Consider the following 25,769-nt stretch of genomic DNA (forward strand, 5'->3'; position numbering starts at 1 on the left):
CAGGTTCCCATGTAAGGGTATAAAGGGCAGAGTGGCTGCAACCTTGCCTCAGTTCCTTCACAAATCAAAGACTAACTGAGGACTCCTAAAGTGGAGAGGGGCAGGTCACAAAATCCACACTGACAACGTATCAAAGAACCAGTTACTGTAGGGCAAGTAACTATTTTTCCTTTTTCGAGTATGTGTCAGTGTGGATCCCACTGTAGGTGACAGGCAAGCAATATCCCCTCTGGATGGTGGGAATTAGGAATATCAGCTGAATCAGTCAAACAACGACTGAAGTACTGCTCTCCCAAACTTGGCATCCCATGTCAAGGACATGGTGTTTCACACAAGCCAGTGGGTTACTCCACATTGCAGCCCTGCAGATCTCAGAGATCAGAATGTTTTGGAGGCAGGCGGTAGATGCAGATTGTGTTGTGGTACTATGTATCTTGATATTCGAAGGGAGAAGCTTGCCACCCAGCTGGTAGCAGGTGGAAATGTACTGTGATATCTATTTGGAAATTCTCTGCAAAGAGAGGAGTTGGCTTTTAAATGGACCAGAAATGGCAACAAAGAGCAGAGAGACTAATGAAAAGGCTTGGTCCATTTAAGGTAATACATCAAAGATCTGGATACATCCAAGTCATGCAGTTTCTTCTCTCCCTGCATCAAGTGTGAGAAGAAGATTAGCAAGGAAGTCACCTAGTTCAGGTGAAAATCCAAGACCTCTTTGGAGACAAAACTGGGGTGTGGTCTCAACACCAGTGTCTCTATGGAAGGATGTATAAGACAGTCCTGCCATGAAAGTCTGGAGCTCACTGACTGAGCGAACGTGATGGCCACAAGACCACTTTGATAGTAAGGCAGTATACGAAACAATATGACAATGGCCCAAATGGAGGCTCTGTGGGCTTCAGAAGGACAATATTAAGGTCTCATGAGGGAGCCAAGTCTCTGACTGGAAATTAAAATATGGAGGCAGCCCTTAAGGAATTTTGATAACCACTGGATGCAAAAAGACTGAGTGAGAACGCACAAGTGCATACCACGTTGATATTGCTGTACGGTTGATCTTGAGAGATTTGAATGCCAGGCCTGCTTGTTTCAGGAGTAGCACAATCTTTGATATCAGTGTTTCCACTTGGATCCAGATCATTCTGAGCTGCTGTGATGAGGTGTACAAGCCCCACTCTGGTGCGGGATGGGTTAAGGAGCAGCTCTGGGCCCAGAAAGCCACACCCAGCTGCCCCTGCACACAATGGAGGTTGAGCTCAAAGGGGAGCAGCTCAGCTTGGCAGACAGAGAAGGAGAGCAGTTGTGTGGTGTAGGCTCCTGCCAAGAAGCTGCTGGGGCCCCGCATGGCCGGGACCAGGCCCCACTGCCAAGCCACCACAGGCCCTTCAACCATGGCGGATAGCAATGACGAGCCCCAACTGAGAGAGGAAGACCGTCCAGATCACGACCAGAGAGAACACTTGGAAGGAACTCGGCAGTAAATCAATGGCACCAGCAGAGGAACCAAAGCCAGAGTAGGAAATAGCCCAGGGAGCAAGCATAGGGGTGCCCACCCCCTACGCCACACATTTTGAATTACTGTTTCACTGGGCCCTGGGTGGGAACCCAGTGGAGCAGGGAGGGTCCGGGTTCGCCTACCCCGGCCATTGACCCTCGCCACTGAATGAGACGGCCACAGACTCGCACTGCTAGGCGGTGTTGCTGGACACGGACACCAAAACACGCCCCCTCCCTCGATAGATGTCCAAACGGAAAATTTCTTCTACTTTAAGCATAAGTCTTCCTAGTGGAGGATTTTCTGCTTTGTATGAGGAGATCAGAATTTGATTCTGAGATATTATGTCCGGGCAGGCCAGGAGGTGAATGGGAGGTCGCGTGGACAGCTGCAGCAGGACCAAAAGATAAAATTGCCTCAGCCAGCAAGGGACTATTATGATGACTGTAGCTTTGTCCCTCTTGAATCCTGGACAGTATCCTGGGGACCAGGGAAATTTGTGGAAAAACAGGAGCCCTCAAGACCACTCATGGAGAAAAGCCAGGGAGGGAACATAATATTTACCTTCGGCTCTTCTTGAGGTGGGAGAAAGGGACGAACGAGTCTGTCATATTGACTTAACAGGCTCCAACGTTGCCTTATTAATTGGTAAGGCCACCTGCAATGGCCTGGTAGTAGCCAAAATGTCAATGAGGCAATGGGAGGACTCCCTAACCACCTCCATCTGGATCCCCAAAACCTGAGGCAACCCTCTTCAGTAGCTCTTGGTGTGCTCCATAATCAGCTGGAGGGGGTGAGATGCCTCCCAAGGAAACAGCCCTAACAGGGGAGGAAGACAATGAAGTCAGCAAAGTTTGAAGCTGTCCTTCCTCCGTTAGCAGTGCAGCAGACTCCTCCTGAACCACTTCTTCCTGCTCAGTGCCAGGCCCAGTACCGGACTCACAAACAGTTGGCACCTGGCGAGTACAGTCCCCATGTCTCCCCTAGGGCACAAAGCAGGAATAACTTGTGTAGGACCTGGAAACTAAGGGGAATCCTCATAGCTTCCAAAAGGCCACTGGACAGGTGTTGGACCCAATGACTCCCTGGCCACATGCCCGATCTGATTCCAGCTGCAGGATCTCAAGGTAACCCTGGGTAGAAACACCTACAGGGGGAATAGTGCAGCTCCAAGGTTTGGAAACCTAGGTGCCAACCTGAGATGCCAACTTCAGAGTCAAGCTTTCCCTTTGAGGCTGCTGACGGGTGTGAAACATGAAGCACAGGAAGTTGTTGCAGTACCAACTACTGCACTGATGATACTGGTGCCGCTCAATCACTGGTAGCAAAAGCACAGTGTCCTGCACTGCCAGGGATACCAGTACTGATAAATTCAGCAGATTTCTTGCCGCCACAAATGCCTCAAGTATGGTTGGTCCCAAGACAGTCTTGGGTTGCTGTGGTACCGCAGATGAAGAAAGCTCCACTTCAGGCTCCAGAGTTTCTGCACTACCTGAGAAGACATATACTTGGATTTTGGGTGCACTGTACTCTTATCCACATGCTTAATGGATTTAGGTATCGGCAATCTTCCTCTCTGAGTGTCTTAGGTACCAGAGAAAGAGAGTAGTGCCAGGCCTCAGGCTGCATAGGAGGCGCATTCCTAACAGAAGAAGTCAAAGTGAAAGCTATGCTCTGAAGGCGGTCTCAAGGCCACCCTCATGAGGAAAAGCTTCAGCCTGGCTTCTCTGTCTTTTTAAACCTTTGGCCTGAAGTCTTTGTAAATTTGGCAATGATCCTGTATATGACTTTCCCCTCAAACACTTCAAGCAGTCGGAGTACAGGTCACTCAGAGGCGTCGGCCTAGAACAAAAGATGCAGGGCTTGAAGCCCAGTGACCGAGGCATCCCTCCATACCAAGAAGCAGAAATGTGAGAACCGGGGACCGAAAAAGAAAACTAATCTTACACTTACTAAGAAACTACAAAACTAGATAACTATTTACAAGAAATTTACGACAAGCACACCGAAAGCACTTGCTAAGGCAAGCCAAGGAATTATAATGACCATCACAGGTGGTAAGAAGGTCGGGGTTCGGAGGCAGCTGGGCCCTTTAAACTGGCGTGTAACAGCCCAGCATACTCAAGCCACCCTTAGTGAGTGTGTGTGCACCCAGAGTGAAATGCCCATGTGCAATCACTCAAAGAAGAGTTTCCGATCTCGCATGCATTAGGTACATGCCTACATCCACACTGACACATACTGAAATAAGAGCCTGTAATGCTAAACAGCTACTTAGTTAAAAGACTTAAAATACTCCTTCGGGTTTTAGATTTTCCCCCCACATTGTTAAAGAGATCTTAATTCTACCATACTTGTTAAACTAACCAATTCCAGGGAGCAAAACTTTCCCTAATAATACTTTTAGTTTATAATTGCTATGATTCAAGCATTCCCTCAGATCCACTCAGAAAAATATTTTAGATTTGAATGCATGGGATTTCACTACGGGACAGGGCTAATCACTGTGCTCTCTGTAATACCAACATACATCTGGAGTAACTCTATGAAAGTCCCTCATTAGACATCTTGTAAGAATTATCTGGCTATGGACATTAACAGTAATTTCTATTAAAACTGATTTTGCTACTCGTGCTAAATTGGTACGTGCATAACCTTTTGCCTATATCTATGGTGTTATGTAAATTCATTTAGATGTAATGTGTATGAATGGCTCACACCACACAGATTTCTTAAAAGTTTGTTCCAGGATATTTTCATAGATTTCAGCTAATTGGGAATATTGCTTCAAATGTCTTTCTAAATATGCTAAATTCTTCTATATGCATTTCTTTACAGATCTTATCTACAATATTTTATCAGGTGTGACTAATGGAAAAGAACAGGATTTAAATATACTGGATTTTTAATCAGACTTTAAATATTTATTGTAAAAATTGTCAAGTGTGGAATATACTATGGGATATTTGTTCTTCAACTCCTCTTCAGAAATATAGTAGCCAAATTAATAAACATGCCCTTAGACATCCTTAAGTCTCTTGGTTGAGATTTCTAAGAATGTTTAAAACACCATTTAAGGAAGTTGCCTCCATTTTTACTAGACTTTATTCACTGAGAAATCTACCCTAAAGGCTGTGGATATCACTTCAAGTCTCAAGATTGCACTGATTCCTTTGCAATGTATTTTTTCAAAAGAAGTCACTGAAGATCAAATACCATTTGAAACTTGGTCAGAACAGCAGGACTTGGTTCAGTAATTTTGACTGTATGGCTATGAAATGAGTTTGTCTGTTCTTTGCTCTAAGTTTCTAACTTAACATGCCTCTATCCTGTTTGCCTCCTAAAATAATAAAATTTTCCTTTTCCAGTGGGACATAACCTAATGAGGAGGCTTAACAATAGCTCCCTCACAAAAATCCTAAATTAGAGGTTTCCTTACCCCCACCAACTCTGCATATGATTTAAACAGAGAATACATCTTTGATTGACCTCCAACCCTGATACCACTTTTAAGGCTGGACATAGTAAAGATTACCTTACATGAGTGGACAGTAAGGCTCCGTGACTTCGGCAGCAGCTGGTGCGGATGACCCAGGAGCTGCCTGAGCAGCTCTGGCAGTTGCACTGGCCGCTGCTGAGGCAGTCTCGGCCCCCCTGGCCCCCAGCAGCAGGAGTTGGGGGGCCAGGGCTGGCGTACAGGGCGGTGCTTACCTGGGGGAGCTTCCCGGAAGGGCAACAGGAACTCCCCTCCCTCAGCTTTTAGCTCCACATGCTGCCTCTGCTCCACTCACAGGCACCGCCCCTGCAGCTCTCAGTGGCCACGGTTCCCAGCCAATGAGAGCTGCAGAACCGGAGCTTGGGGCGGGGCGGAGGCAGCATGTGCTAGGAGCTGGAGGTCACTGCTTCCCAGGAGCCAGGTAAGGAGTCTGCCATTAATTTTTGTTTACTGCCCGTGACCTGTCCATGACTTTTACTAAAAATAACTGTGACTAAAACGTAGCCGTAGTCATAAGTTTCATAAATTGTGCCTCTTGAATGTGCATAATTCTTGCATACTTCAGTGGAAACCATACACATGCAGAGGACAGAATAAGGCCCTTTGAAAAAAGTAGTCATGAAGAACATACTCCAGAGGTCTAGCCTACAGATCTCACTTTTGTTTAAGCTGAATAAAATAAAAAGACGAAAATACTTCACGAACTAAGAGGGACTCACACAGCTGTCCTGGCTTTCTGCAATATATCCCTTAACTAGCACATAGCGTTTTTTTTTTTTAAGTACAAAATCAAATATGCCTCATGAAATATAATGCCTAAGAAAATGTTTTAGTATACTCCTAAATTAAACTGGAAACATGCAACATCAATTATTTCTAAGTGTGAAATATTTGTGAATTTGGCTGTAGATGTTTTCTTTTTTATATGAATATTTAAAGAAAACTGTACTATATTTTCACATACAAGCAGCCATATAAAATGACTGATACTGGAGATAGTTAAGAAAGATTTTAAACTTACCTGAACTAAAATTCTTGGCCTCTGAGGGGATGGAAACGGAACTTTGTGCATAAAATGCGAAATATGTCTGAAGAAAAAGAAAATACTAACTTTAAACATACCAGTAATAGAAATCACAACTTGAAAACTGTTTGTGAAATGCTGTACATCACTTCGTGTGCTTTTTGCAAGCAACATGAAAAGTGGCCATATAAAAATGGCAGAATCTTGCTCAGTATATTTGCTTATTTTAATGACTAACATAAATTGTTGACATTTATTACTCGTTAGTACTACAGAGCCAACAGCCAACAGAGACTGAAGTAGATTCAGTTTAGGTTCTTGGTATATCCTGATCATTGAGGTATTTGAACACCTTTATGCAAGAAAACTCTTGTATTAATTCCTTCTTGTTAATCAACTCACCTGGTTATAAAACTCCAACCAAAGAACCACTTTCTTACACTTGTGCAAGACCACTGAAGGCAATGGGATTACACAAGCATCCCAGAGAGTGTAATTTGGCCTTCAGAACCTATATTGCTGATGTTGGTGTGCAAGATGACAGCAACCCAGGGCATCTTTCAAATTCCAGGGTTGAGTTTGCAAGCTGGCAGTTACAAAAATCTTTCCATTTGTAAAGTAAAAATATTTGATCTTGAAATCTATATTGTCATTTTTATGCGGTCACTTTTCAGAGACAACCGTAGAGTTGCCAACCTTCCAGGTTGCCAACCTTCCTGAAATCTCCAGGAATTAAGATTAAGCTTTAATTAAAAATGGCATGTGATGAAACCTCCAGGAATACGTCCAACCAAAACTGGCAACCCGAGAGACTAAAACTATGACACTGAAATCTAGCTAGTCTATTTACTTTGTTAACACCATTTGCAAATGATCCTTGCACAGTAACATCAGATAAAACCCTGAGGTTAATGAACTTCGGCTTATTTTCAAACTTTCAGACATAAACTGAACTTAAAAATCAGTAACAGAAAAAAGAAGTAGGACATTATGTCTCATTCACATTGTAGTGTCAAATGCATGACTATAAATCTATTAATTTTTTTAAACTGTAAACTGAAACTGTAAATTTTTTTAAACTTTGCAATCCTGGAAATTGTTCAAAATGGAAATAGAAAATTCTGAGGCAGCTTGTAAGAGTTTTATGTATTTCACAAATACTTGGAATTTTCAGATTCATTGATCTCTATATTGCACAAAAAACTAAAACATATACTGTACTGAGATTTCCTCTTATTAGCAGCACTGGGAGAGCTTCATCAGTGTTATCATTCTCAGAGGCTAACACAAAGAAATGGATTTTGGCATAAAAAGGCTGCATTTAAACTGCCACAGGGCTTTCTCTCTGATCCAGCAAACAGACAGGACCTTCTGTTCAAGAGGGGCCCCGACCTTTGCAGAACAGTTGGAAATACTTTGGCTACTAGGGCCTCATAAAACTGATGGGTGACTCCTATTAGGTTTAGTGTGTATTTAAATCTGTTTATTGTTATGTTTTCTTTGTGATGATTTTACTTTAAAAATAAATGTATTTGCTTAGAAAGAGCTGTGTAGTAACTTGTAAGAGCTGGCAATACTGTTAATAGCGCTCTCAGAGAAAGAGAAGCAGATACTGGCCTATAGGTAAACCGGCCTGCTGGGGATATCACAGTGCAGGCACAGAGCTGTGCATCCTTAAAAGCCCCAGTCAGGAAGGAGAGAGACATGGGTCTCCACCCAAGACAGAAACCCAAGTGGGTGCCCTCAAGGAACCATGGAGAGGGAATACAGGTGCAGTTACCCTAAACTGTGAGAAATATATAAAATTCTTAATGTAAATAAGATTATGTTGAAGTTTAATTGGAAAAAAGAACGGTGATATACAGGCACAGACTTTAAAGGTATCTAGCATTGCTCTGCTCAGCACTGCAACACCCAACTGACTGAGGGGCTCATAAGTTCTATTTTCAAAACTGACTTAAGCAGTTAGGCGCTGAAGACACTTCTGAGTGCCTAAGTCATTTTTGAATATAGAACTTCAGAACCTAAGTCAGTTGGATGTTGCAATGCTGAGAGGAACAATGTCTAAATATCTTTAAAAAATCTGAGACACAAGGTGGACCCATTTCTCTGGGTGAGAGACAAGTTTTTGAAAGCTTGGTCCAATAAAAGATATTACCTCACCCACCTTGCTTCTCTAATACCCTAGAGCTGACATGGCTACAACTACACTGCATTTAAAAAACTGGGCCATAGTCAGAACAAAGCAAGTATTGGCTTCGATATTTTCTGTTATGCTGTAAACTTCGCCTAGCCTAAAAGTGTCTCCTTCAGGTATGTCTACACTATAGAGCCCATGCTAGCCTATGATGGCTATGTCAACATAGCCATGCTAGCATAGCCCCCTAGTGTGATGACAGCCTGCACCGACAGGAGTTTTTCTGTCGGTGTAGGAACATCACCTCCCCGAAAAATATTACCTACATCAAAAGAAGCCCACCTGCCATCGACATAGCCATGTCTACACTGGAGATTGTCAGAATAGTTATGTCAGTCAGGGATGGTTTTTTCACACCAATGACCAATGCAGCTACGGTAACATAATTTAAGTGTAGATCAAGGCTTGATCTTCATTCAGATTATAGATATTACTCTTTAGATATAGGGAGTCATATCACACTTTAAACATAAAAGGATTATTCTCACTTGTGTTAGAATTGAGTTCAACAGATTAATCACTCCAAAGGACCAAAGATATTAGAAAACTAACTCCTAAACATGCAGAGGTGAATAGGCATTTTTATAATCTTTTTGACCAACTGTATCTGACAAAAGCACAAAGGGTTTATAATCTTTGTTCTCCTAAACAAAATATTTAAAAATCCTGGAGCCACTTAGACAATCTTAAAAAGAAATGAATGGCTTAAGAGGTACGTAGAGAGGAGATAAAATACATTTTAAAAACAAAAAGAGGTTTTTAAAGAAAGGGTACATCAAAGAGATAAAAGTTTATCCATGGGAAAAATGAGCATTTGATTCACCATAATAGCAGAATTGAAAATTAAACACAAAATACTTTAATATATCAAAAAGGCATAATCAATTATCAAAGTAACATGGAAAATTCACAACAACTTGAATTATCAGCATGAATTCTTCTGTGAAACAACTTACTTCTCAATAGGCAGGACATGAGGACCAGAGATGGAATAACGATAAAGAAAGGTAAGAAACTTCTTGAAAGCATCAAAAAAAGGCCAGTGAGAGAGCAGACAAATGCATTTGTTAGTCTGAACTGTTTTGGAGTTATTTGACTTCCCATCTCCAGTAGTTGCTAACCCTAACTGAGATTTCTGTTTTTCTGTGAGATTCTCCTCGGGATATGGTTCATAGAATTGAATAGCAGCACCATATACCTGCAAACAATAATATATTTGATTACAGCTACGTACATCTGCCTAAATCTTTAAAGCAAGCCAACATATCCTAAAGTTGCAAGCAAATCAAGAGTATTCTATAGTGACATAAACTGGACATATGTATCTTTTGAAATTTCTTTAAAAATATTCTTATGATCACATATAAACCAAACCCTTTTAAATGAATTTAAAAAAAACAAATATAAAGCCATATGTGAAAAGGCAAGTTAAAACAACTGTTCTTAGGGTAGACAAGGAAATAATGATACAGAGCACAGCTGTCTCTGTAACTGCCATTTAAGCTACTTTTTGGGCTGCTCTATAAGCAACTCAAGGCAGTAGACATAACTCTTCAATAAAGCCCTCCTGAAATCCATTTATATTATGTGACACATACATGCATGGGAAGAACAGGGTTGTTCCCATACTTTTACAATGTGAAAATCCAGGCTGCATCTATGCAAATTTACTTCTCTCTCTTTTAGATTTCTGTTTTTAATGTAGTTGGAAAAGGGGGAGGAAGGGAATTTTATTTTAGGGGCTGATCCAGAACCCATTGAGGTCAACAGAAAGACCCACTGTTGTCTTTAATAGTCTTTCAGTCAAGCCCTTAAAGAACAGGATTCAAGTTTTTTAGTTATCTGTGTGAATGTCTTATTTTCACTCGTAACAAATGTCAAATTGTATAACAATGTTTTACTGTTGTGATGTAGTTTTCTTGTGCTTATAATCGGTTACCTTTCTGAACATTAACTATTCAAGGTTACAAAAATCAATCAATCACAAAATTTAATATTTGTTAATTTTTTTCAATACCTTTTCAGCCGAAGCTCCAGTTAGTACAAATGTAGAAAAAACCGGAAGGGGGTATTTACTACTAGATGGCCAACACTCAATAGTTGCACCCATGGGTAGACAAAAAAGAGGCACTGATTCTGGTAATGGGAATGACTCGTAGTCTTCTTCAGGATATCTGCATATTAAACCTAATAAAGCAATTATTAAAAAGGCAGTTACAGAACAAATCCTATGTTAGAAGTGTGCGTGTATGACCTGATTTCACACAAACACACTAACTATATAAAAGTATAAATGCACGTCAGGAGACCTAGAAGAAGTTTCAAAATGTCAGGCTTACTGTATGATTGTCAGGTTAACAGCACAATTCCAAAGAACTAATAGGAATCACATGGATAAGCACAATATTGGGAATTATTTGATTCTCTAGGTACTGCACAGTAAACAATCTTATTAACTTTTTTTTTTTCATATCTACAGGCTTAAGTACATTTTCATCTATGAATACTATACTTTTTTTAATCACAGAGATCAATGAACAAATTAAATTTCAGATCCATGAAGAAAAAGAAAAAAAAACCTCTGAATGTGATGAATAAAGGTAATAAGCCTTTGAATAAAAATTACTCTTCTAGCGAGATTCAACAATGTGTTTAAAAAAATATAGGGAAAAAACTTTAATGGTAATTATATTTAAAAAAATGACATTAAAAGTCAGAGAGCTCTTCAGAGGATATAAATGGGCATAGCTCCATTGACTTCTATAAAGTCATGCTGATCTACACTAGCTGATGATCTAAGTTTTTAAGATATATGAGACTAACCATTTTTATTTCTAGCTACAACTTCAAAATACATCAAGTTCTAGAGCAAAAGTTTTTCAACCTGGGGGTTCTGAACGAGTGTCAGGGAGTTGCAACTACCTGTCCTTTCCCTATTCCTAGGGAGTTGGGAGCGTTTGGGAGTCACAGTATGGAAACACTTGAGACTGGTGTTCTAGAGAAATATGAAACCCTATGATACAAGGCTATTCTTAGGAGTATAATGCACTGTAAGTTATCATAGAATATTTTCCTTCAATCAAATTTAAACAGGAAAGCATTTGTGTTTTGTATATTTATTACTAGAGCCACAAAAAAGTATGTATTTTTTTACATTAGTAAGTACATATTAGCCAGAGGCCTAACCTACACGAGTATACGTGGAGCATATTCTTACCACATCCTGGTAAAAACACAAGCTTTATATGATATGGTATTGGTTTTTGCCACAGACTCTTTATAACATAGGTATACTGCTGAGCCCCACTGTAAGAAAACACCACAAAAGTCAACTCTTGTTATCTTTCATAGAGTCATGTCCTAGTAACACATGAATTACCATTTTAGATCAGACCCAAGGTCCATCTAATCCAATATTCCAATTCTGACAGTGGCCAGAAGCAGATGATTTAGAGGAAGGTGTAAGAACCGCACATTTAAGACCTAGTTCTGCATGGTAAAAAGCACTCCCATCTAATGCTGACTTCAGTGGGAATCAAGGATGTTTATTCCCATGCATTATCAGGCCCTCAGTGAATTAAATTTCCTCCCCAAAACAGGAAAAATAATAATGAAGATTCAAAACATGGTATAATTAAACAGATCTCAAGCCAGTTGACCTTCAGGGAACTAGGTAAGCCTCTTCTATTCCCTTCAACTTCTGCCACAGGCAGTGTGAATGTGAAAGAAACATTTCAGAATTGAGTTCATTTATTCTGATTTGGTCAAAAAGTCTTGGAATATGCACTCAGGGTTACAGTAGGAGGGGTTCATGACAAAATGAAAAAATCAACTATATTTTATTAAATAAAATTACAAGACTATTACAAAACATCGGGTGAAATCTTGACCTCACTGAAGTCAATGGGAGTTTTGCCATTGATTTCCATGGGGCCAGGTTTTCAACCCAAAAGGTAATTATAGTACCTTTGCCATATTCTGCAACAGAAATGGTAATTTGCAGTAAGATGATGAGAGCACTACGATGAATTAAAAAGAAAGACACACACAAAAAGACGACTAAACCTATATTTAATACAGATTTTTAAAAATGAAAGACATAATGGTACAAGACAGCAGTCTGGATGTTTTTGGGTTATTTTTATTAGAAAGCTCTTTGGGTCAGAGGCTTATTTTATTTTGTACAGTGCCAAAGACAATGCCTGTATTTAAATAAATAATTCTCAGACAAAACTATTGCAAGATGAAGCTATGGCTGAGTGTACATATCAGTAACTTAAGAGAGCAACAAAGCTATAGAATAATTACTCACCAGCTTTATATGATATGGTATTGGTTTTTGCCACAGACTTTTTATAACATAGGTATACTGCTGAGCCCCACTGTAAAAAAAACACAAAAGTCAACACATTCTTATTGATTTACTTGACAAGGTGTAAAAAAAGAAATGAAATACAGAGAAAAGAACTAGTTTAGGAAAGGACTCCTCACAACTCTTGTTATCTTTCATTGAGTCATGTCCTAGGAACTCAGGAATTACCATATTAGATCAGACCCAAGGTCCATCTAATCCAGTATTCCATTTCTGACAGTGGCCAGCAGATGATTTAGAGGAAGGTGTAAGAACCACACAGGAGCATGTGAGATAATTTGCCCCCCATATTAGGTCTCCTCCTATCTCTTATAGTTAGAAATTGGCTTAAGATCCAAAGCATGAGGTTTAACACCCCTTCCTAATTTTGTTTAGAATTAACTATAAAACTCTAGATATTCTTGTTCCCCATATGCATGTCTAATCCCTTTTGCTAAACTCTTGTCTTCAATTATGCTACTTTACTCACACTTACAGTCATGCTGATTTCAATGGGAACTACTCACATGAGTCAGTATAACAGCATGATTTGACCCATAAAATAATAGATTTTTCTCTGCTAGCTTTTCCACTAATCACGCTGTTTCATAGTCTTTTAATGGGCTTGCTCCACTTAACCTGTAATTTCACACTCTGTGAAACATTTTTAGCACAAGTGTCATAATATTTTACAATTTTCAAACACTATATCTCTTGTTGGTAGTGATTTTTTAAGTCACAATAATTATAACTTTTCACTTAAAAGAAAGTGTTTTTGTGTCCCAATTCCTAAATGGGCATGAAAAATAAGAAAAATGGGAAGGCCTTAGAAATACAAGAGCCAGGTCTGCTAATGAATGTATGCAGAACATAGAAAATTTTTCAGGGAGGAAGCATGCAAGTTAGCTCACTGGACATTTAAGTATCAACAATCCAAAGTCGACAGAGTGACTTTGGTAGAACTAAAGGAGCAATTTTTAAATATCTGTTCTTTAATAAATTTCAGTTGATAAGGCAACATTGAGCATTAAAGGGACAATCAATTTAAAAAAAAACCAGAATTTATGTTTCTAAAAATCTGCTACTGTTAAAAGTAATACCAATAATTACTTTAGCACAGAGATCAGAAAAAATGTCTGATTTTTCAGGGTTTTTTTTTTTTGGGGGGGGGGGGGGGGGGGGATATGATAGCATTCAGTGTACAGAGTCAATATTTTGCGCTTGTTTGTGTGAGGTTTTTCCCCACAAACAACAGTGGAGAAGAGAAACTGAAAAAAACCAAAAAGAAACAGGAAATCTAGTTGTAAAATCACAAAAATTGGCAATGGGCTTAGAGAAACTACTTTTAAACTTGAAACTGACAAGATTTCAAGTTGACAGTGTCCCTTTAATACCAAGAATGCATATATTGTTGCATGTATTGTATATAACGGTGCATCCTAATGCACCATTGTTACTTGACCCTACATGCTGATTATTCACAATACAAAGAAAGCCACATTATACTCAAATTTTAGCAGTCATCTTTCCTGTGAAATATTCATTGGTCCATGTTTAAGACTGTAATATTGTACCTGTAATATGGGCACTGGTACCCGGTATTTCCTCAATCAAGAAACTAAAACTCACCTCCTCTAATAGGAGTGGAAAGTCCTGTCTTACACAGATGTGTAACCATCAGCTCTTTCAGAGTCAGTCAACTGCTTTTAAGTATTTCTTTGCTGTCATACCAACATATATCATGCAGGACAACAGCAGGATCACAATGTGACACAAAGGTCACATTTAAAAATAAAAAGCCTTTCAGCACATGAAACCCCATCTTTATGTCTCTACCCAATCTGCATGCTCAAGCATGGATTTTCATATATGCAAATTTGGAGGCATAATGTTACATTTCAGTTTTGAAAATCTGATCACAGCATTCTACCTTCAGAGTAAAGAGTGGATACAGCATACAACAAAACCCAGTATGTTTGGCTCTTATACACCTGCTGGAGCTGTTTCTGCACTGTTAGCTACTATTTAAGGGCCTGAGCCTACTCCCATTGAAGTGAATGACAAAATGTCCACTGATGGGAGCAGGATCAAGCCCTGAACATCAACTTACATAAAGTCTGAGGGCTCGTCTACATGGCACAGTAAAGTGTGATAGAGGGTTGTGATTTGTAAAACGTACTAACACACTTCACTCTAATTGCCTCATGTAGACCCTGCTGGCACACTCTAAAAGCTACTTTGTTTCTGTTAATGTAGTCCTGTTTGAAATGGGACTACATGAACACAAACTAGGTATCTTTTGGAAGGCACCAGCAAGGTCTACACAGGGCAGTTAGAGAGCAACACTACACTCTACAAATCAGATGCCTGGCGCTGCGTAGACAAGCCATTAGAAAGTTCTCACGTGGAAAAAAAAGGAAAATTCTGGCCTGACCACAAGCCACAACATGAACTATAGAACAAGCAGCATAATGACATAGACTAATAAGGTTAACAGTCTGCTGACAGTTATTAATTTAAGCTTCAAATAGTTAAATCATCAACTATCATAACAGCAGTGTTACTCAGTTTCTGGATTAAAAGAGAGGCATTCTTTGAAGCAGCTGCCCCAAAAAGGATCAAACACTGCTCAGAGAGAACATACCTCTGCAACATTGAGCAATAAATGAGCTCATCTTTTATTAAAGAGACACTGTCAAAGTTGGTAGGCCCAGAATGACCTATTTTTCTTTTTTGCAAAGTCCATGAAATTGTTTTTTTCTCTTTACTACTATCCAGAACATACACCACATACAAGATCCCCCCCAAATCAAAAGAAGTATAAATAATATATCAATAGCTATCTTTACACCATGCATATCACTGTGGTATCCGAGTGCCTTTACGGACAATAAACTAACAAGAAATAAGAAGAACTTAATAGTAACATATACCAAACTGTATTCAGCTGTAAGTTTAAAAAAAAAAAAAGTATGCAGCTGTTTAGTTGCGTAACAGACACTAATAGACAGAGAAGCAGGATGCTTTCATCCCTTTATAAGTGTTCCGCATTCACCACTTGCATTATCCACAGACTCACAAACTTTGGCATTCTTTTATGCAAACACGGTCAAATTTTCACTCATCTCAGGAACAGAAGATTTACTGAACTCTAAAGCAAAAAAAAATAATTTTTGCCTTTTTAATTTTGCCAACCTGCAGTTTAAACACTAAAATAAACTATAACCATAATATTGGTGTGGTCACCAACATTATGCCAGACTTAAACATCAGTTAGTACCTATAGAGAACTTTTCATGTCTCACCTTCAAACAGAAAGGTGGCTGGCATCCATGACCAGAACCATGAATACATAATCTCCTTTTTTTAATTCAGCTAGTTACTTATTTTTTTTCTTAAATATTGGTAAACTGGCAGAAATAAAGACTCAGTTCAGTTCTTGAATTGATTAATGAATCCTGTCTTATTTAGGTAATTAAACAGAGCTTCTACCCAAATGGGGATCAAAATTGCTAATAAAAATTTTCCAACATGGTTACTCCTAGCAGTAGTCTAACATGGAACAATGTGGAACAAGATTTTCTTCTGAGGATAGTGCTAGTGAAACTGCTAGAGAGGCTACCTCCACTACCCATCCCTTAGTCTATAGCATAGTTTTGTAACATGGTTAAAAAAGTTCTCAGAGTTAGAAATCCCATTCTACATTGAGGGTAACTATGTTAGAAATCTCACTACATACCACCATGTCTGTAGAGTTGTACACGACTGTACTCTAAGGCCTGACCTAAAGCCTACTAAAATCGACATATATAATCCAGCATTTTTAGACATTCCCACATAGGGACAAAGGGAAATGTTACCCCTTTTCAAAAACACCTTTTAATTACTTGCTAGAGGTAAATCAGTTCAATTATTCACCAGCGTCTCACAAGGATTCTTGATATAAATCCTCCATAAACATTAGAGCATTGAATGTTAACTGAACAAATCCAGACATGTAATCTTACCATACTGTTATTAAGATTCTTGTCAACCTTGCAGAATGTATGTGGAGGGCTTTCTCCCTTACTTGGTATAATTATACATATATCTGTGACAGCCAAGGTGTTTTGGGTCATGTTTTCGGCGGCTCTTCGGTAAGTGATGTATACTCTTTGTGATGAGGCACTGCCACTTATGTTTGCAGGACGACCATATGGAGTGGCTTGAATGATTTCACAGCCCTGTTTTAATCTCTCTTTCCCATCATATAAAACCCTAGATTAAAAAAAAAAATAATCAAAGGGCAAAAGTAATTGTTTAAACACAGTGAAGATTGATCCAGAACTGTAATTTAAGACTATACATTTAAGAACAAATCCTGTCGTGCCTCTGATCAGAATATATTTTCACTGAAAAGAAAAGCAACTTCAGTTCACATTATATAAAAACATGTTCCAACAGGAAACTTCCATTCTGATGCTAGATTCCCATTTTCTTTGTGTATAATTACTTTAATGCGTATTCACATGCACTGTTTTCAATCACTAAAAGCCTCCTAAGCTGTAGCTAGAGCTCTCATACTACTGTATCTGTGCTCATAATTCAACAGATCACTCTATTCATGACATATGGGAGGGAACCATCGCCCAGTGGCTTGCACATGGGTGTCAGGACTTCTTTGGTTCTATTTTCAACGCTATTACTGCTTTATTGTATGATCCTATTATGTGAGGCACTTAGTTTGTGCCTCATTCATGTATAAAATGAAATATGATGTTTAACCTATCTAAAGAACGTGTTGTGAAGCTTAATTTTGTAAAATGCTATGAGTCCCCCCAAAAGCATAGAGGATTATTGCTGTCACTAACTAAGGGCTTGTTGACACGAGCGCCAGACTTTTACTGAACTGTAGCAGGGTCACACAGTGAGTTAGTACTGTACACAGCAAACTGGTGCACTGTAGATTCACACCTCAGCTTGCCGCACACTAACTCGCCACACAGACAAGGCCTAGGATCCAACATTTACTAAGCATGATGTTTTTTTAAAATATAGGCCAGATCTAAACCCCAACTGAAGTCAACAGGACCCCCTCCTTTGAGGGCTTTGGATCAGGTCCTACCTGTATAAATAATCAAGTTCTTAGTATTGTATGTATTTTTGTAAAGCTTGTACTATTTGTTTGTTAATCATTAGTACCACTTAAAATTACTAGAATCAATAGCACTAATAAAAAAAATTACTCACCCCAGATCTGTAAGTGGAGGCTTGTCCCTTCCTCTCCTGTAGCAAAGGAATATCTGTGGACCCACAAGACTCCCATTATTGAGATCTCCTGATAGTCCTGAAGGAGTAACATCTATGCATTTATATCCCTGAGGCACTTCCTCCCCCAGAGATTTAATAATTACTGTCACATCAGTGATAGGTTCTTTTGGTTTAGCTATTTTATGGCAAGCATCATTGAAGTGGATTTCTTCTTCTAGTGGTTTTGAAACATCTGTCAATCCTGCTACAACAAAGTAGTCAGCAACACGAACGCCTTTGTCTTCCATCTTCCATAACAGAAAGTAATATCTGGTAAGTAATAAATATAGATATGTTTTTGGAAATAGAAAATTCTCAAACATGTAAGAAAGGCACATTATGCAATAAATACCAACACTATAACTATATAGTTTAAAAAAAATCAAGAAGTTTATATCATAATATGAACTACAAGCCACAATATGGAGTATACTAAAAAGAGACACGCACACCTAAAAATAACTGCTGTAACATTTTTCATTTCTAATTACCAGTTTGCAACACTTACAAATTCTCACATTTTGTCTGTATTGATTTTGGCACATACTATTTGACACAGATTTTTATCTCTCTAAGGAAAGGAGAGCTCATATGGCCTCTTTATGTTACTTACATACTAGAGTATCAGCATCATCAGTGAAAGCAAGAATGTGCACAGTTTTGGGAATAGCTTATTAGTTAAATCCCAGAGCCAAATGTCAGTGCTCACATATTTAGCATATACTCACATATTTAAATATATATCACACAAGTGGATTTATTTTTGTATAATCTACATCAGTTAATGTACTTTTTAAATATATATACACACGGGCAGGAAATGTCCTCCATATTCTAAACATAGGTAGGTTAAATTATGTTTTAAGTAATATCACCTTGTACCATGAGCCCATCAGATCTTACAACGTAACCAGGATTAAGGCCAGACCTGCAAGGAATATTATGGTATGCTAATAATTGGTACCAATTCAGTAAATGATACAGCTCCCTTGGGTCTATATTCACACAGAGTATCCAGAATACAACTAGGTTTACTGTGCAGCTGGAGAAGTGAGCCTTTGGATGACATGTAAAACCAAGAACCTGATTATCTAGCCCCTTCAACACTCAAATGGTCAGGATAGAAAAATTAAATCAAGATAACATGGAATTTTTCATAACAGTGGGGGATGCTAATCCTGCTGTTCTGGCAAGATCCCAGTTTGAGAAATTACAGTTTATCTACCTAAACTACCCCGTTATATCAATTGAATAAGGAAAACTTTACATCCAGTCCTAATTTGTTTTGCATAGTATTATTGTGCAGTATTTAAATAGCTGTCATTTCTACCCAAGGGTGGGTGAATTTTAGTGCAAGATGAAGTGATCCCTGCAAGATGGAAGGATAGCCTTGAAATTAAGTCAGGAGACGAGATGTCTGGAGATTTATTATCAAAGTCACACTAGAAACCACCCAATGCATGCTGAAACCTTGCTGAAGCTTGTTTCAAGAACTAGACTTCTGTCACTTTGTTCTGGGGCTGTGAGGGGAGGCATGTTCTGAAATTACTCAAGGTCCTCTTGTTTTTGAGCTATCTGTGTCAGGAATGGCACTAGAAGACTCTGTAAGGGACTGCTGTGAAGAACCTAGCAGAAGTTGGAACAGCATTGGTCTTCAGTTTATTTTTTTCAGTTTTGTTTTGATTGCTTTGTGGTTGTCTTTTCTTTTGCTTTTCATTATTTTCTACTCCAGGTTACGGGTGTCAAGCCTACTGAACCTCAGGCCGTGGTGTTTATTGGGTCTTACTCACAAACCTTAGCTAGTCCTAAATTTGTTTTGCTTGGTCATCTAGCATTGGAAAGAGAGGAGAGAGAAGTGAGATGACTCTGTCTAAAGTTGAGACTGTACCTTTGATCCAGCTTTTCCAACCTGACTTCAGATGACTAGAGGAAAGAACCATAACAGCCTGAAGTTGAAAACCACCCCCACCATCCACCTGACCAGAAGAGAAATTCAAACTATTTTTTCCTTCTCCCATCATCTTTTCTGTGTTCAGGTGGAATAAATGACTTGACCTATTTATAAAGTTGCATGTAAACTGAGAATCTTGATTGTATGCAGTGTTGTTGTAGCCATGTTGGAAGAGCTCTGCACAAGCTCAAAAGATACTACTTCACCCAGTTTCTCTCTCTAATCTTTTGGTTGTAATTTTCATAATTTAAAATAAGGGTTGTGAAACAAAGCTGGCTATAACTTGCAATTTTTCCTGCATACTGAGTAAATGAAGTAGAAGAGTTTAAAGTCATGTATGGTTACTGAGAAACTAATGCCCACAACTGCAATAAAGAATCTTGAGATATGGCACTCATAATAGAGTGCAATAGTTACATTTAACTAATCCTTAAAGTATCTAGACAGGTATTGATCTATATCAGAGAATAAACATCTTTTTTTTTTAGTTCAACCTTCAGGACTAATTTGATAAAAATAAATCAGGTTTCCGGTATAAATAATAGAATCAGGAGAATAAGAGAGATGGTATTGCTAACAAGCTATATATGAAAGTAATGACTCTATAAACTCAGTCAGAACCTGAGGCTGAAGTAATACATCTGAGGATTTACAAGTTCAACAATAATATAATATGTGCTGTATCTGACGCCCTCAATAAAACCAGCACAGGCTAGCTACAGTACTTAGAGAGATAAGGCGATTTAACACAGTGTCTCTAACCTAATTTAATGTCCAAACACTAATATTTTGCAGTTATGCAAATTCAAATAAAGTACTGTATATATTGTCACACTATTATCCTCTATAAAACTTACCTATTGTATATTAAATGTTAACTGACATGAAAACTTTCTCCCTTTACCAAGCAGCAGCCACTCTGAACCAATGAATGAATGATCACATTTTTTAAGATACAGTGCACTGCACAAACATCTGTTTCTATCAGCTTAAAAACATACAGAAGAGCTTATGCAGTTGCCTAAAAATATCAAATCATTTTTGAGAGTGCACTGAGTAATGTATCAAGAGGAAAATGCATGCTTCATAATGGAGATCACCAAGTAATAGTGGTCAAAGACAGTCTACCAGGTAAATAATAGAAAGGATTTCTTGAAGAACCAAGAAGAGCAAGGGGCCCTGTGGGTGGAAAAAACAGGATGTGATCATGAATTAATGTAAGTAATGTGATCATGTAATTACTGCATACGCACAAAGGGGCCAAATTTAAGGTTGCACAGGACTTAATTCTGGCATTTTCTACTTTCGAGTGCTTGACTTTGCAATCTTAATAGCCTTTTAACATAGGGGGTTTTTGTGTGAGTAATATTATACATAGTTTGTAATGCATTTTGAGATTTACAGTGCTAAATGATATGTATGCTATATAAGGCTATTAATAAGCTAATAAAATCTCATCACCATGTCCTAGTATATTGGTGTTGCTGGATAGACTAGAATGAAGCTACATCGCACCTCACAGGCAACACATTAGACTTAGGTTACGTAGCAAAGAACATCTCCCTGAATTTATATTCCAGCTTGCACAGAATTTGGGCAGGCTGCTTCCCCAGATGCAAGGCTCCTACACTGTGCAGGAGTGTGGCTATGCAGAAAGGAAAACTGTAGGATAGCTTGTGGCACCTTAGAGATTAACAAATTTATTTGAGCATAAGCTTTCATGAGCTACAGCTCACTTCATCGGATGCATCCGATGAAGTCAACTGTAGCTCACGAAAGCTTATGCTCAAACAAATTTGTTAGTCTCTAAGGTGCCACAAGTACTCCTTTTCTTTTTGCGAATACAGACTAACATGGCTGCTACTCTGAAACCTGTAGGATAGCTGTGTGAAGAAGGGAGAACAGGCAGATGTCAAACATGCAAAAGCACGGGAAGAGAAGGGGGAAGTGGCTGCCAATCAGGGCTTTGGAGCAGAGCCTGCGGAGCAGCTACGGAGCAGTGGAGCTGCAGGTTTTTGCCAGGAGCTGGAGCAAAGCCAGAGCACAGCTCCAAAGCCCTGGCTGCCATCCAGGCCACACACATTTACACATGCTCATTAAATAATACAAATGACTGTTTTTCTGCAATGTACATTATAAAGTATTTTTTAAAATTCAATAAAGAATACAAAAATAAATGTTTATTCTTTAAGATCAATCAACTTTTAAATGTAGTATAAAATTAGCATAGCTGCTGTGCTGAATAATTAGTTAAGCAGAAAAATAGAGGACACTTTCTACTATTACCATCAGTTTTATAAAAGAGGTCAATTTGTAGTTGAAAGTAATACGTAAGTTAGTGAAAGGTCTTTCATTTGGATATGCTGGGAAGTGTCATTCAAGCTATTATCAACGCAAAACAGAATTGAAGTAGCATTTCCCAAGGATTTTATGAAAATGTGGTGGTAACCATGGTCAGAGCACTGACATGAGGATCTGGGCCTGTCCTATAGAAAGGGGTTTTTTTGTTTGTTTTTTTAAATGTACATTTAAGAAGCAGACATGTATTTATCAATGTTCTCCTACCTATGCTTGATTCTATATTTATATTGCCATTTGGCATGCCAGAGTTCTTGCCTAGAGCAGCTCTCTGAGCATTCTACTGCCATTGAAGTTCTCGGCTAGAGCATCTCCCTAGAGTGCTGTTGGTACCTGCAGGTGTCAAACCAAGGATTCAAGTCAGGGAAGTTGGGCCATAGGAGGATGCTGTGACGATCACAGCTATGGTCACTGTCACTTGGGATGCAGGTTGTTCCAAGAGAATATTTTATTAATCATATTTCTTATGTTAGTGCCTAAAGGCCAACCAAGAATGGGTCCCCGTTCTGTTAGACACTGTACAGAGTAACAGAGACCCACGCCCTCAAGAGCTTACAATCTAACTAGATAAGAGAGACACAGGTTGGGGGGAAATGGCTATAACACACAAGCAGAGTAAACAATGTGTGATGGAAAATGGCATGTTAGTGCAACAATTTTGGGGGGGAAGGGAAGTTAGATAAGAGGAGAACAGCTAAATGGAAAGAAAAGTGAAGGGAGAGAGAGGGACAAGTCCGGAGAGAAGAGGATGAAGGGGGCAGGTGTGGAGGGAAGGTGAGGTGAAGAGACTCTGAGGGGAGAGGAGTGGAAGCGTTGGAGCAGACAGCCAATCAGCATAGGGCAGAGAAAGCCCAGTCAAAACTGCAGAAAGTTCTCTACGTCTAAGACCAAAAAGTGTTCTCTGCCTGCTTCTGCCCCTACTGACTGGAGTCTCTGCCTGGCTCCTCTCTACAGTTTTCCCCCACAAGGCCACATTTTTGGGAGGGCACCACCTGGGTCCTAGTGTCTGAAAACTGGGAAGGTGTCTGCTGCAAAGTTCTGGATCCAGAGGGGTGGCCCTAGCACTGGCAGAGCTCCATTTTATCCCCTCTGCCCCTAATGCGACAGTACCTGCTTTGGCTTCTTCTGCCCATGTCAGCTGGAGTCTCTGGCTGCTTCCTCTCAACAGGTTTCCATGTCAAGGCTTATCTCCCCCCGCCACATACTATACACCAAGTAGAGTGTGAATTTATTGCCCCCATTCAGCACAAGTAGCATAAGACTCATTGAGACTTCTGTAATTTATCTGCAACTTTTGGAAATATAAGGCTGTGGGATGCCCCCTAAATTGGGTGGGATCCTCCCCTGCAAAAATGAGATCTTTGAGACTTGGCTGCTACCACTGAACCTAGTGGCCAAACTGAAAACGGTGGATCTTTGTAAAGGTTAGGGATATTTTTCATTCATATTTTGTTTTAACAAAGTTGGGAAGGATAGTGACCCTCCACCAGACAACCATTTTTGGAGTGAGCAGAAAGGAACACTGAAAATGTACTTCCAGAGACTGAATAAAATTAGCACAAAACTAGATTTGAACTGAAATTTAATGCTTGCTAAGGAGCTAGATTTCTGAGTTCTGCAAATTTTATGGCCTTGTGTCACCTTCAATAGCAATTTGTAGTGCTCATTTATAGTGGAAGTATTGAAATTTTGCTTTATCATATCAAACAACATACACACTATGATTGTTTCAGAGTAACAGCCGTATTAGTCTGTATTCGCAAAAAGAAAAGGAGTACTTGTGGCACCTTAGAGACTCACCAATTTATTTGAATAAATTGGTTAGTCTCTAAGGTGCCACAAGTACTCCTTTTCTTTTTACTATGATTGTTAAAACTACAGACAGATTCAAAAAGGCAGAGGCAAACAGCTTTCCATTTATACTACACATTTTCTATATAAATCTTTTCCATGTCAAGGCTTCTCTTAACCCTCCCCCCCACACATACTGTATGCCTAGTATAGCCTGAATTTATTTCCCCAGGTCAGCACAAGTCTTGATGATTCTTATATGCTACTTCTGTAATTTAATTGCAACTTTTGGAAAATTAAAAAAATAAGTCTAAGTGATGTTACAGCTCCCCTTAAGATCTTAATTTTTCTTCATACAAAGCCTTGCAGCTACTAAATATATGATAAAACAAACAATAGGTCAAAAGTTAATTCAGTGGTTGATTATTCAAACAGATTCTTACACTTCCATAGATTTGCTGAGAAGGATTCAAATGCAGTTTTTGATGTGATGAGATTACATGAATTGTATACCTCAGTCCTCAAAAAGAGGAGAGAAAAGGGTAATACTCAGCTAATGTAGAGTAAATAGTCACTGTGCAAATATCATGGTACACACACAAACAGCTGAATCTGAACAACTGTAACAACATAGCTAACAGAGTAATGAACATTTCTATAGCAAATTTCATACCAAATGACTCCAAAGTGCTTCATAACTATATACATACGATATCATTCTGCAAGTAGCTCCCAAGGAGGGGAGGAAACAAGGTACAGCACACCTCACTGCACAACACTTGTGGCTATGAGCACATTGAGACAAAGCTCTTATGACGAAAGCCATAGGGTCTTAATGGAACCTGTTACAGAGCTCTCTGGAGGTAACTATGGATTCCCACTCCATTCATGCAGCCTCTACAGCTTGAAAACAGGCCTTAATTATAAAGATTTGGGATACTGTCCTTTTAAAAAATGTTTTAAAGTGAGAATAGAGCCCAATCAGAGGTTCAACACATATACCTAAGACTATACCAATAGAGTTTCTTTTTAACGTAAGGAAAAACTAACAGTAACAGGTGAGAACAAAAGGTGATATTCCCCAGTGCTAAATACCCTGCTTTATTTTTTAAATGAATCTATTTTTGGATTAACGCATAAAGACATATTAATTTTTTTATTTTATAGTTAAAAAGCAAACACTATTTCTCAAACAGAAAGCAGCAATATTATTACTGACCTGTTGGCAATTATGCAAAAGGAAGAGTCTTGAAAAGATGAAAACATTTTAAGACTCATTAAATTTATGTATCTTATTTTAGTGCTGAATACTGAAAACGGTCTACCATATGTACGGTGTGAAACATTCTGAAGTTATAAACAGATGCTTAGAGGTGTATGACAGCATAACAGACATACTTTTTCAGCCTTAATGACCAGGAACTTAACTAACCTGAAAAAAGTAATTTAAAAAATCATGTATTTTCAGAAACTACCAGTAAAGAATGGCAAATGGCAAAACACTACTGCAATACCCATCATACAGAAAAAGCTGACTCTTTTAAGACAAGTGAAATATCACTGGGATTACAATGTACTGCACACATACTAGTTTCACCATTACACTTCCAATAAAGTCAAGATATGGTTTTCTGTTTTTTAGAACTGTTTGCAGCTTCCATTCAAACAAAATGAAAAGAAAAATCATAAACAAAACAGTAAAACTAGTGGGTATCCAGACAGCATGCTCTCAAACCAGTTAATTTCTTTCTTGAGAATGTATATAAAGAAAAATGTTCACCAATTAATCGATCTTCAGTAACAGACATATTTAATAC

General features: G+C 38.8%; 1 protein-coding gene across 6 annotated transcripts in view; it reads right to left on the reverse strand.

Moving 5' to 3' along the window:
• DENND4A (DENN domain containing 4A) overlaps window positions 1-25,769 on the reverse strand; it is a 97,732-nt gene that overhangs the window by 58,973 nt on the left and 12,990 nt on the right. For 3 of the 6 annotated variants that reach the window (XM_043523571.1, XM_043523569.1, XM_043523568.1), the window contains exons 1-7: window positions 23,272-23,309; window positions 17,793-18,122; window positions 16,571-16,820; window positions 12,525-12,594; window positions 10,230-10,399; window positions 9,169-9,410; window positions 6,013-6,079 (exon numbers count right to left, since the gene is read on the reverse strand). In XM_043523571.1, coding sequence (XP_043379506.1) covers window positions 6,013-6,079; window positions 9,169-9,410; window positions 10,230-10,399; window positions 12,525-12,594; window positions 16,571-16,820; window positions 17,793-18,122; window positions 23,272-23,294 — 1,152 coding nt within the window. In that variant the 5' untranslated portion in view covers window positions 23,295-23,309. Of the gene's footprint in view, window positions 1-6,012; window positions 6,080-9,168; window positions 9,411-10,229; window positions 10,400-12,524; window positions 12,595-16,570; window positions 16,821-17,792; window positions 18,123-19,609; window positions 19,616-23,271; window positions 23,310-25,769 lie in introns of those variants that run through there. The other 3 variants (XM_037909908.2, XM_037909909.2, XM_043523570.1) reach the window with 2 other exon arrangements.

This window comes from Chelonia mydas, chromosome 10 (genome assembly GCF_015237465.2).
Source record: "Chelonia mydas isolate rCheMyd1 chromosome 10, rCheMyd1.pri.v2, whole genome shotgun sequence".
In the NCBI taxonomy this organism is placed as follows: Eukaryota; Metazoa; Chordata; order Testudines; family Cheloniidae; genus Chelonia; species Chelonia mydas.